The 14,084-nt window shown below is 32.2% G+C and overlaps 1 protein-coding gene across 1 annotated transcript in view; it reads left to right on the plus strand.

The window, feature by feature from the left end:
* The window catches only part of LOC100915406 (contactin-6), a 415,511-nt gene that overhangs the window by 64,172 nt on the left and 337,255 nt on the right, over positions 1–14,084 (plus strand). Inside the window, exon 2 of the mRNA XM_023498129.2 lies at positions 11,848–11,974. Within this exon, the coding sequence (XP_023353897.2) occupies positions 11,848–11,974 (127 nt within the window). The remainder of the gene's footprint in view (positions 1–11,847; positions 11,975–14,084) is intronic.

Here is a 14,084-nt window from a genome sequence, read left to right on the forward strand (position 1 = left end):
GTTAAAAAACACTATGAGAAATGTAAGTTGACAAAATGTTATCAGATTAGTTTTACAAAGGACACATTTCCTTCTGAAAAAATGTATTAACATTTTTTTTTTTGATAAGAGACACAATGCAGGAGTGATGCATGGAAAGGGAAAAAAAATGCATTATTCAACTATTTAGCATAAAGGGTATATACCCAGAATCTATCTTGATTTTTATGGAAGACTACTTGGATGACATTTACTCTTAAAATCACTAATTTAACTAATTATTCTATGGTTAACTAACTAAGTTTTGACTTGGCCTTTTTTATTAGATCTATATGAATGTCAATGTCTTTTAAAGAACTCAAATAAATAAAATATTACCTGACAATACCATACATAGATTTTCATTTCCCACTGAGAACTTCTCTTCCCTCAATCTTTCCCAGAGATCCATTTTTGTTTTTGTTTTTGTTTGATGTGTTTATGTGTTTTGCCTTGAAATATCATCATAAACATTGGATTAATCCAAGGAAATACAATCACTTTTCAGAATTCAGACATAGCTTGCCACAATGACTAAATAATAATATAGACATTTGTTTTGCATACTTTCTATCACAAAGAATATGGGTTATCAGAAAAAGAATGCACTTAGTTACATTGAAAGTTGGAAAAGAACTCTTTTTCTTTAATGCAGAAAGGTATAATGAAATTGGGATCAAAGAGGGAGAGTATACTGATATGCATTTTCATTCCCTGTTCTAGAGATGGTTCAATTAAAAGACTTTGTAAAATTTCATATTAAATTTCACCAGAGGAGACCAACAGAATATGGAATTTATGAAAATGAATGTCTTTTCCTTATGACATGACATTTTGTGATAATTTTGCCACTTAAAATGTCTGATATAATTTCCGAGAATGTTTAATGTCTTACTGTCAAACTGCTAGGTCATCATAGATGTCAGACTGGGCTGAAATACTGCATGGCTCCAATCTTAGACTATGTGGTATATATGGTTTGTAATATTCTGCAAGTATAAGTAATTCAAGTAAAGCTCTACTTTTTTTCCATTACAGTAGGAGAAACACTTAAAAATGAAAAGCATAGTCTCAAATAGCAATGCTTCAATTAAAGAGGTAACAAAACTTATTGCTAAATCCTTAAGTTTAATTAATTAGTATACCTTCCACTCCCTCACTTTGGTGACTTTTTTCATAAAACAGTGGAAATCAAAACTAAGTTGAATTTCTATGAATTTGAGCTTTCTACAATGTGTGCTTTGAATAAATGCTTTGATTGATTTTACAATATGTGCTTTGAATAAACTGAATTCGTTTTTAACTATGTCATGTATACTTCTTTAAAATGATATCCAACTTCTATACATAACAAGCTTTTGTACTTATATCTTCACATCAAAATGGATCATGGAACCAAATCTGTAGAAATTAAATGAACTTTTCTGATCATTCAATTGAACTTTTATTATTATTATTATTATTATTATTATTATTTTAGAGAAGAGGAAACTTCCTTAAAGTGATTAAGTATTTCACTCAGAGTTGCACTGCAGTTGCCACAGGCAAGATCTGAAATCAGATCATTCTTACCACAAAGCCAATGCTTTATAAACTATGCCACCTGCCATACTCCAAAGACTCTTAAATCCATGTAAATGAGCCTAGGCTTTGAGAGGAGACAAGCATGAACGGTAAAGCATTGCCAAGTCCTACTAACTCTTCAGCATAGATACAGTGATAACCTAGATGTTTCTGTCTAAAGACTGGATTAGCCATTTTCAGAATGTTTAATCAATAGAGAGATTATTGATTAATGTATATTATAAATTTAGGAATTACAGGGTTTTTTGACTATATGATAATTTACCAAGGATTAATTACATTCACTGATGATGGGTGGGTTGGTTGGTTGTTGTACTTTCTTGAATAGAACTAAAATGACATCACTATGTTAGAATCTAATTATGTGTCCAGTGATGGCTAATCTGACCAATATGAGATTGGAATGCTTTGTCACAGATAAGACAAAAATAGAACCTCTGAAAATTTTGGGTAAATTCTTTAACTTTGCATATTTCACATTTCCTCTGAGCTTATTTTATTCTGCTTTGCTCACAGAGCACAGTACTTTCTCTCATAAGGGCATGCCATGCTGGATGGTCCTGTATCAGTGTTTCTCCCATCATGCAATCAATTCTTAAGTTCTTAAGAGAGACCTTGAGAGTGTCTTTATATTGCTTTTCCTTACAAGCTTGTATTTTTCCTGTGTGAGTTCTACATGAAATAGCCTTTTTGTCAAGCATACATTTGGAATTTGAATCATATGGACAGCCCAAAAGAAATATGCTCTCTGCGGTAGAGTTTGAAGGTTTGTCAGTTTAGTTCAAGAAAGGACCTCAATGTCTCAAACCTTATTCTGCCAAAAATTCTTCAAAATCTTCCTAAGATAACTCAAACAGAAGCAATTCAGTTTCTCAGCATGACTATCATATACTGTCCATATTTCAAAGGATAACAATGAGGTCAGCAGAAGAGTTCTATTGACCTCAGTTTGGTAGTCAATTTAATACCTCTCCTCTCCCACACTTTACTTTGGAGCTTCCCAAATATTGAAGTAGCTCTGGCAATGTATATGTCAACCTCATTATCAATGTGTTTATCCTTGGAAAGTATATTCTGAATGAAGTTACACAGTATAATAAAAAAAATCACAGATTTTTGAAGTTGAAATCAGGTATCCGTCCTGTTACCTGTTACTAGAACATGGGCTAAAGCTAACTCCTGAAGAATATTCATATCACTATCTAAGATTTAAATCATACTGTATAAGAGTTAAATGTTTCCAATTAAACTAGCTCCCAATTGAAGTATGAAATGTTTTAATATTTCACTACTTTGATCTGACTGCTTTTTCTTTTGATTGTGGGGAGTCATCCTTCTGAAGAATATACTTTTGAACCTGGAGTAGCAGAAAAGAAAGAGTTAGCTTGATAATAACTGACAGAATATAAAAGCTTTTTATTCTTTCTTTAGGGTTTACATTAATATATTTCTCCTTAAAGGTTTTTTTCCTCTTTTGGTAGGTATCATAACCTTTTTTTTATATGACTAATAGTTCCATTAGCAAATGGTGTGGTTCACCTTATGTATTAGATATAGAATACGCTTCATTGATTTGACAACATGGATTAACTGACATTTTGTATTATCTCTCATGTATATACAATCTGAGTCTATGTCTAATATTTTTGGTCATATATGCAAAATATCCAAAATGTGGGAAATACCTTTCTCCTCTATCATTCCCTTATCTTCGGTTCCCTCAAACCAATGCAGTAAAGCTTATGACTTCCGAGGCTCATCAATCTATAGCTAGAAGATTCTCCAAAGGCCATTTATTGCAATATGCTCATATTACAGATGGGGGAACTTAGGCCCAGAGAAGTTAGCAAGGTTGTAAGTACATATCTCCTCTCTGGCTGCACAATGATTATAGTTAATTTGTAGTCATGGTAAAAGGCAAGAAGAGCTCTTATGGGTCTTGAATTTTAAAAATGAGCAAAGCAAGACTCAGGGCACTTAAATAAGTTGTCCTAAAGGACACAAAATAACACATGAATGGATTAGAAAAACTGGGATACAAATATAGGTAAATTGTGCTTCCAAGATCCTAAGAGTAAACAGTAAACAGGAAAAATAGTGACCCTCTCTCTCCTTCAAGAGAAACAAAATTGTTCTAAATCTTAGAAAAAGTACTCAGTGGGAAGCCCAGCCATCTTAACAGAATGTAGAATGTTAATGAGATAGTTGTCTACTCTCTCTTTCCCTGTCTTTTTCTTTCTCGCTGTAAGTATGCATACACACACGCACACACACACACACACACACACACGCATATATATAGAGATACCTATATATGTGTATGTTTGTGTATATATGTATTTATGCAGATTAATTGTTGTAAGACCAATGTTATGTGTATATTTATAAGGTTTTCTATGGTGGATGGTTTTAATATCTCTGGCTCCATCTTTTTGTATTTTGGGAGATTTTATTAATTTTATTTTTGTTATCTCTGCCATGAATCTCTAATTTACCCCCCAGTTTATGTTTTAAGAAAACACAAATACATATCTACACACACATATACATATAAACAAATTTATTATAATGACGAACCATACTTTCAACTCAAAATCAAGAAATGATAAATTAGAGGTATAAAACTATATATATGCATTTTCAGTACAAGAAGTGATAAAGAAATAGTATTTGTAAATTTTGGTATATACCATATACCCAATATACATACATAAATATATATTGTGCAATATATGTATATGTTGCAAACATACATATATGTTTCTATGTGAATGTGTTTATATCCATATGTATTTATGTGCCCATAATATTTATGTGTGTTTATTTAATTGTGTTCTGTAATGATAAAAACTTAATATATTCATGCAAAGTTGATTTTCTAGATTCGCCTCTGCTATTTAGGAAGGGAAATTATTTTGCTTATATGCAACTAGTTCCAATTCTTTAGAAAAAAAAGATAGTCCCTAGAGGGAGAAAAGATTAGTTCCAATCTGGTTCGAATAAAAACTCTTATAAAACCATCCACTTACCTCTCTTTTCTCTAATTTCATGATCTCATCAAGCAACCATCTGTAAATTGATTTTTTGAGTGGCCTATCAACTCAAGAACTCAGGGGAAGGAATACCCTTTTAATCCAACCAGTTGTGATTTGCAGGCTCAGCATATCTCCTTTCTACTACAAAATATGGGAAAAGAGAAGAGGGTACTGGTAAAATCATATAGTCTAATCACACCTGCATAAAATAGCAATTTTCTTGACATAAAAGATAGACATTTCTTATATTGACCATCCCACAAAATTACCCACAAAACATGAAGTTCTAAAGAGCCTACTTAATAGCCATACACCTGTCTGTGTATGTGTATGTGTATGTATATACATATAAATATATTTTGTTTAGAAATTTTCTGAGTTGCAAATATCAAATGTGACAATGTACTTCAGTAGTTTGTAAATTGTGAAATATGTGAATATGATTTATCATTCTCATCATCATCATTTGCTTGTTTGGTTGGTTATTTTTTTAAACATTTTTTCCACTCTACCTTTTTACTTTGCACTTTATTTGAATTTTTGAAAGAGATATTTGAAAGAGGTATTTGAAAGAGATAAAGAAGTATGGACTAAACATTTATCTTTTATGTCTTTTGGAAGTTTTTTACAATCCAGTCTTGGGGTGTGGAAGAGGGTTTTATGTTTTCAATGTATTTAAAGTGAGGCTATCTAGGAAGAAGACTTTCACTGCCTTTCTAGTATCTGCTTTTCAAATTCTTGACTCAGTTTGTGTCTTTTAGCTTTCCTGTGGTTGAATTCCTATAAACTAGTGCTGGACTAAGTCACAGTTAGCCTGCTGGAAGAATATGCAGCTTTAAGATCACTAAATAGTTGTTTCCCCCTTTGTTTTGGTATCTTTCCCTAGTTTATTTTACTATAGGCATTTGGGTAGAACTATAGGTTAGAACTAAGTTCCTACTCTGCTCTTGCACACAGAATCATAACCATAGATTTATGGTTTTGGAACTTGTTCCTTGATCCTTACACAAGTAAGGGTTTTTGTTCCTCAGGACTAACCAATTCTTTCTCTCCCCATAGGTTTCATGACCTAAGTAATGAGTGACAAAGCTATTAGATGACACCCATTCCTGCTCCCAATGATTTTGCAGATGTTCCCTGAGATTTCTTTATGTCCAAATGTTCATATCCTTTATGAATTTTGGCAATTCACCCTGTATCTTGTGTACCTACTTTTGTGCTGCTGCTGCTACTGCTATCTTGTACAACTGGCAGCACCACCAAAGTATACAAGACCTCTGTGCTTTGTAAGAATTTTTGAGCTAGAAAAATGACTCACTGTCACTTTTTTTTCCTAGGCTTTCTTAATTAGACTTCAGTCTGGTGTTTCTTTATAGGTTGTTGTGGAAAGTGAATATGAAGGGCCTGAGGCAAAATTGATACCTATTACTCTATCATCCTTGCCCTTCCTTTATAATTAAATTCCACCTTTCCAGTTATCCCTAGTCCCTAATTCTACAGAGAGAATACATTGGATATTTTTTTAAGGAGTAGGGAGTTAATTCAAAAAGAATACACTGAAGGCAACCAAACATTTGAGAACCCTCAGCATAGAAAACATGATTGAATCATTTGTAGCTGATAAAGTCTCCAAGTAAAACTTTACATAGGGAAAAGAGAAGAGGGGTACTGGAACAATGTCTCAGATAAAACCCCACTTTCCATAGGAAGCCTTTCTAGAAGTGCCTTAATTATATTATATCGCTTATTTGAATAATTTCTAATTTTTCCTGTATATAGATTTTTTTGTTTATAGTTGTTTGCATTGGTCTCCTCAATTAAACAGACCTTGAGAACAGGATTTCCCCCCCCCCCTTTATATCCTCAGTGTAAGATTGGAAGTATATAGAATTTTACTCTTGTTAAAACAAGTTATCTACTAAAAAGGATCATTAGAAGCAATATATCTTCTAGGGCCAAATAATAAAAGTACTTGATTTATAAACTTTCTTGTATACATAGAATATTTATATAGTGATGTGCATTTTTCAGGTAAGCTTTTCAAAGGAATAATCAGTTGCTACAAGATTTCATTATTTTAATTAAATATCATACCTAAAAATTGTATCCCATAATGTTAAAGATGGAGACAGTGATAATCAAGGGTAAGTTATTTATATATGAGAGAGATAAAGTGTAGAATGATTGTATATCTTAGCAAACAACTTTTTAGTGGTAGAAGTTTGCCTGGAACCCACAGTATTTTATTTATTTAACAGAATATTCTTTCTACCTTTTTGTGTGTTTTGAATTATTTATCTCTATTTGTATTAAAAACAGCCTTATTTGGTGCACAATTAATAATTTCTATCATTTCCATTGTCAAGTGACACTTGACTGGTTGAAAGTAAATATAAAAATAATAGCTTTTGCCTGAGTAGGAATCAGGTTGTCCATATATTTCTTTTGTAAATCCAGTCCCACTGGAAGACAATGTAAATAAATGGTAGATATTGGATTACTAGAATCCTATGTTGTATCTTCCTATTGTATTTTTCACTGTTTGGGGTTAACACCTAGTCTCATTTTTAGTGTATCAAAAATAAATATACTTGTCAATCCATTGTGCACAGTTTTAATTATTATGTATATGCAAGAGTTCTATTGCAATGTATTCCTACTATTTACTATGTTTAGTCTTGAATGAATGAATGAAAACCATTTGATGATTATTTAAAATGTGCTACCCATTGTTTTAGGTTCTGGGAATATACATCAAAACTGATATGGTCCTTCCCTAAAAGAGCTTACATTTTATTCATGTGTTCCCCAATATGTGTTGGGGAATATGATAGGTGTAAAGAGTTTTGTCTGGAAATTCATGGTTTTATGGCAGCTTATTGAACACCTTCCCCAAAGTCAGCAATAATATTCCTTTAACTACTTTTTTTCATTGTAAGAGACTGAAAATGATGTACCTCTGTGATGACTAAATAGATGTGAAAGTAGATTAATGTGGATATGTGGATAGATTAATGTGAAACACGGCCTAGGACCAAGTTGATATAGCAGATAAGTGATTTTTCCTAAATTTCCTCACAGATAGGATAGGTAAGCCCCCAGGGAAAGGGTTTTAAAACTGATGGTCATAGGTGGAGTACAAATTCTAGGTCAGTTCATAGGTGATTTTCTAGTTGGGGAGGGAAGGGAAGTGATGGAATAGGTAGCAAGAGATTCAGGTTAGACATATTTGAAAACTAATTAGTTTTAATAAGTCAGGTGAAATAATATAATTTATTGGACTATTTGTAGAGACTTCAACTTTCTTTATCTAACTTGAAATGAATATTGGAATTCTGTATAATTTCTAAATCAACTAGTGGTCAAGCAATATCTGGATAACCAAACTATTACATTGGTAGATTACTTTTACTGCACAAGTCAAAGGTAGAGGCTCATAAGTTAGTTCTGAATTCAGATATGAATAGAATTTATAATACTTTCTCATTATGAATTAGTATATATGTAGTATATATGAATTTAGTACAAAATATTGATATTATTTAATATACCCTGTACCTGAATCAACTTAATGGAAAACTTTGAGGATATTCCTTTCAGTCAAAACTTGCCTAATATTCAAAGTAAAAAACACAACTTTAACTGAGGGTGAACTTGGAACAGATTCAATACAAAGCCATGATGCAGTGCTCTCTTGATACTAATTACATAATTATAGATACTTCTAGTTATTTAAAAGAAGTAATCTGTCAGTTTATTTTAACTTAGCTAAATTCCCTTAGATTTTTATTATAGACTCAGTATCCCTTAATTTTCCTTTCTATCAGGACACTTATGGAAAATTAAAGACTAATGTTGAATTTATTACTACTTGGGGTAGATTTTAAGATACACTAAGTTGCTGATCTTGAGTAAAGAGAAAAGTTCTCTTTTGTTTTTCTCTTCTTCCCTTATTAATCTGGCTTTGTCCCAGCTATAAAAACCAGATTAGTCAGGACATTTTCTTGGATGTATGACAATTGAGTCCTCAATAACATGTCTGAAAACATATCATCTTCTTTCTCTGGTACATTGTCTGTACTTTATTCATTTTGGTCAGGCTGTACATCTTTATCTCTTCTTCCAAATGTTTTTTTCATCCCTTTGTTTTATTCTTCCTTTCTTTCTTCTCTCCTCCCTTCCTTCTATTCTACCCCATTCCTATTTACACCTCTTTCTCCATTCCTCACTTTCTTCCTGCCCTTCTGGCTCCCACTGTCACCCTTGCTCCATCTGTTTCTGTCTGTCTCTTCTCCTTTCTTGTTTCAGGTAGTCATCTTTTAATACTAATGAAATTTTACTTTCTTTTCTCATTTCTTTCTTAATCCCATCTCAAATATTTATAAAGTACAGGATTTCTTACTATAAAGTACAGTATCTTACTTGTCATCCATTCCAAAGCCCTTCCATTTTATTAATGGAGTAATTGAGGTCCAAAAATATTAAACAATTTGACCAATATTACAATTTTAATAATTTTATATTAGTACATGAATTCAGATTTTTCTGATGTCAAGTCCACTATAATTGTCAATGTTATATATATTTTGACAATCTTTTCATCTATTCCAAAACAAAAACAAAAACATAAAACAAACAAAACTTATCATAGTAATGTCTAGCTGCAACTAGATGGTAATAGGAATAGAGCACTGGCTCTGAAGGTGGGAGGATCTGAGTTCAAATATGGCTTTAAACACTTAACACTTATTAGCTATGTGTCCCTGTGCAAGTCACTTAATCTCAATTACCTTAAAAGGAAGAAAAAAGAATGTCTAAGTAGTTAATAATTTATCAAAAAGTTTCCAGTGCAATAGATACAGTATTTAAGATCATTTCCATCTGTGAGCACAGATGGCAAATATACATGTCTTTAGTGTACCATTTTTGGTACTATAAAAATAGATCCAAATATAAAGCAAGAACTTCCAGAAGCTACTCAATAAGCTTCTTTTCTCATTTGATGATTCCAGAATCTTTTTTTTTTTTCTTTCAAGAGTAGAGTAACAGTTAAAAGAACCTTGAGAATAGCAGATTTTTAAAAATAATTGAAAGAGATCTCTAGCCTTGCCATTGTCTTTTATATCTTTGTCTCTTTTCCTCTGTTCTCCCTTCTCCAGCATAAATTTCTTGAACCAGATTTAAAAGCAAAGAACTAGACAGTAGTTTCTATTCAGGTACAATATGTTCTAGATGTCTAGCACTATAGACTGTCCTTCATATTCATTTAGATTATAAGTACTATATCTCATCACCAGTATGTATCTCAATAGAAACTTCTAATACTGCTAGAAGCTTGGAAAAGTCTTTATTCCCATTACACATCTGCTGTGCCCTTAGTATTTTATTCCCTTTAACATATTGTCCATATAATTAAGTGAGTGTATCCATTCAAATTTAAACCAAATTTACAATAATAATAGTTAGTATTCATATATTCATGTAATGTCTTGTTTTCAGGAAGCTTCAAATGTTATCTCATTTGATCCTTTCAACAATTCCATGAAATAGATGCAATTAATATTAATAGATAAAATTAATGTGCAATTAATAATTAACATTTGATTCTTGAGGAGACTGAGACTTGAAGTGATTTCTTCAGGATTGCATAGCTAATAAGCTTCTGAGATAGGACCTGACATTTGCTGTTCCTGATTTCCTGATCTACTATACAACCTATACTGATAAAAGACACTATACCAAACCATTAAAGTTATTCAAAGGTAGATGGAAACAATAACTGGGTAAACAGGTTGAAAGGTAAGAAACTATGGCCCTAAGACTACACTATTTTTGTAGGACCAGAAAGATTAGAATATTTTTCTACATTTAAAAAAAATAAGTTACATTGTAAAATATAATACAATAAATATAATCATAGTAATAATATAATTTTAATTGATGGAGCTCTGCAAAAGCTGAGTGGTGTGGAACATGGGTAACCACTGTGAACCAAGTATAAGACATTTGGAGATTAATTCAAGTGTTAGGGCACAAAAGAGTAGTTTCAATGGAAAGGTTATCTCAGAAGGAGAATAGAAAAGACAAAGGAAAAAGCAAGGAGGAACTCCATCCAGAATGAATTGAGCAACAATTGTAGAGGATTTATATACTTATGTATGCAAAGAGAGGTCAGTGATGGTTAATTGTCCATTCTGGCCATGTTGTATTGCAGATCACATAAATATTTTGCAAAGAAATAATGTCCAAACTTGAATGAACAGATTATACACCAGCACCTACGTTGTTTGGGTTATATTCTAGTTGTTTTAATATGATGATTTTATGTTGACCTCATGACATTTGGATGAACAGAATGAAGTGCCACTGAATGTTCCTCATTTATAAAATGGGAATAAAAAAAGGATCTACCTTCCAATATTGATATGAATATCAAATGACATAATAACTGTAAAGTGTTTACCACAGTGTTGGCACAACATTGCTACTTAATAATTGTTTGTTTGAAAAAAAAATTCTGTCTCCAAGTACTACAGTCTTGTCATCCACTAAGCTACCTAGATATGATTAGATAATTAGGAACTCTAAGTGTATATATAAGGGATTATCAACAACAAAAAAATGAATAAGGCACATGCCTATGTGCCAATTGATTATGATGGTCACAGTGAACTAAAATAAATATTTTTAAAAATACTAATTCACTCAGTGAACAGAAAAAAAATGGCTAAAAGAATGCTATAGATTGAGAAAAGAAATTGATTTTAAATAGAGATTGGGAAAGCTTTCACATATAGTAGAATCCCAGGAAATTAAAAAGGAAAAAAAGGATATCTGGGATTAAAGTCAATAATCAAATTTTGCAAGAATCCTCCATGACACATTCTTTTAACATCACTGTTAGAACATTGATTCTTGAAATAAGATAATATTTAATAGAAACTAAATTCATTCCAAAATGGAGATGTGATGCTGGTTATGCTGTCATTTTGGTTAATTTAGGGATGAAATTAAATGTTTCATCTTGGGAAAATATATTAAAGTATTATATTACACATGTTTGTGTTACAAAGATACAAGACTGAACAATTGTTCAGCAGCAATTAAAAGTAAATATATATATATATATATATATATGTGTATATATATATATATATTTTTTTTTTCACATATGTGATATTTCATTGGCTTTATTCTTTCATTTTTACAGACAATGATATTCTTCAGGGTCCCAGTTTCACCCAAGAGCCGCAGGACATAATGTATTCTTTGAATATGGAACATTCTGAAGTCATCTTGAATTGTGCAGCCAATGGCTATCCAATACCAAATTACAGGTGAATTTCAAATCTTCTTTATAATCTTCAGTGACAACTTTTTCTGCCTAAAGTTCATCATCTGAGAGGAATCTAATGTAAAGGTTCATATTGTCTTGGAGTAAAGGAGGATTCCTGATGGGCAAATAAGAGAGATTTTATTTCTTTTCCATTTTTATCTTGGAAATCATGAAAGAAAATGTTATTAATTTTTTTAGATATTTGTTTGTAAAGAAGAAATATAATTGCATTTGCAAAAGTTTGATCATCTTTAAATAGCTCAAAATATGTCCATGAGTGCTGTGTGGGGTACAGATACCCTAATCCAAAATTGACTGCTCGGAGATTTCTCAAAATGAAGGTAGAAAATTTTTATTAGAATCTCCTGAGAAGCGGGCAGTCCCTGCTCTGTAAATCCAGAATGAGGAAAAGTGGAGATTACAGAAATGAGAGCATGATTAAATAAACAAACACTGCCCAACTCCTCCCCAAAATCCCCTTATGCAAAGCCTTTAGTCTAGATTAGTTCTTGCAGTTACTTTTCTCTTATATGGGGGGGTAGGGTGATAATGGGCTGACTAGAGATGAGGTAAGTACAAAAAAAGTTTCATTTCTTCAAAGTCACATGATTTCTAAGAAAGCAAAACTGAAGCCTAAGGCTTCTCTTACTTTAGCAGACAGTTTCTGAGAAACCACATTGCTTGCCCCACACAATCCCTCCTCATCTATACTCCACTGTGGTTTCTCATTAAAATCTTTCAGCATTCTTTCACATTTCTTATCTTCAAATAATCCAAGCATATTTTCACAATGTTTCTCTGAGTTATTGATTCCTTCTGGTTCATTTCTTACAGCCAAGTCAGGCTTATCAGAACTACCACCCAGGGCCATTGATCAAACTGTTGGGTACCTCTCCCCACCCAGATCTAACAATTCCTGACATGGAATGTGTCAGCTATTGTCTGTATCAGAGGGCTAAAGACAGAAGCTGTGAAAATGAATGGGGGAAAAAACATTAAGCATAAAATAGACAATCCCAGATACTTCAGTTTTGATTTTGACCTCAGACAGAATATTTCATCGAAATCAAATAGAAAAATCCTCAAATGATCCCTCAAATCAAGAAGCCTGATAGAAATATGCATACAGAGAATCCATTAATCCTCTCCCAAAGTTATGAGTCATTGTTTTCAAGGATAATTTCAAATCATCTGTTGGGTCAGGCTCTATAATCCATTCTTTTGGAGCATCCACAAGTCCTTTGACTTTATTAAAATGAGTCCAACCATACTCCTGGATATATTCCTTATAGCAGTGTCTGAAGTCAGAAGGACTTGGAAAGGTCCTTCCCAGGTTAGGATCAACTTTTCCCCCTTCCAGATTGGGATTAGGACCCAGTCTTCAGGCCAGTATCTATGTATGGTAAATCCTAGAGGCTGGGTCTGATCACTAAGTCCTTTTAATTGTAATTCATGTAAATGCTTAACAGGTTGTAAGACATATTTTCTAATAAATAAGTCTTTGGTGTCCTATTTAGGGTCTACTCCTTTTAGTCCTCTTCCTCCAAGATATGGCTGTCCATATAGAAACTTGTAAGGTGACAATCCAATATCCCTCTGGGGTTTAGTCCTAATTCTAAGCAAGGGGAAGACATTTGGTCCAAGATAACCCAGTTTCTAGGCTCAATTTAGTCAATTGCCTCTTTATTTCTTGGTCATTCTTTTTATTGTGCCTGAAGAAGGAGAATGCCAAGGGGTATGAAATCATGTTCAGGTAAATGTAGGTGTCAAGGAGCACAGTAAGAGATTCATCCTAGAAAGTTCACAATTTATCTTTCATATCTAAGTAGATGGTTCTTAGGTCAACATTACACAGATCATTTTGCTTTTAAAAAGACATAGAAAAATTCTAAATTTCATATTGTCCATAAGAAATATTTTCTAAGGGATAAAGGCAAAACTATTATTCTCAGATTCCCTTTAAATAATGTTACAACTTTAAGATGATTCAATAAAACCAATAAAAATTCACAAAATATACTATCTCCACATAAGAGAACCTTTAAGAATTAATATTAATAATTTCTTCATTCTTAAAAAAATAAACTTTTGGAAATAACCCTATCAAATTA

The sequence above is a fragment of the Sarcophilus harrisii genome, chromosome 1 (assembly GCF_902635505.1).
Source record: "Sarcophilus harrisii chromosome 1, mSarHar1.11, whole genome shotgun sequence".
Classification (NCBI taxonomy): Eukaryota; Metazoa; Chordata; class Mammalia; order Dasyuromorphia; family Dasyuridae; genus Sarcophilus; species Sarcophilus harrisii.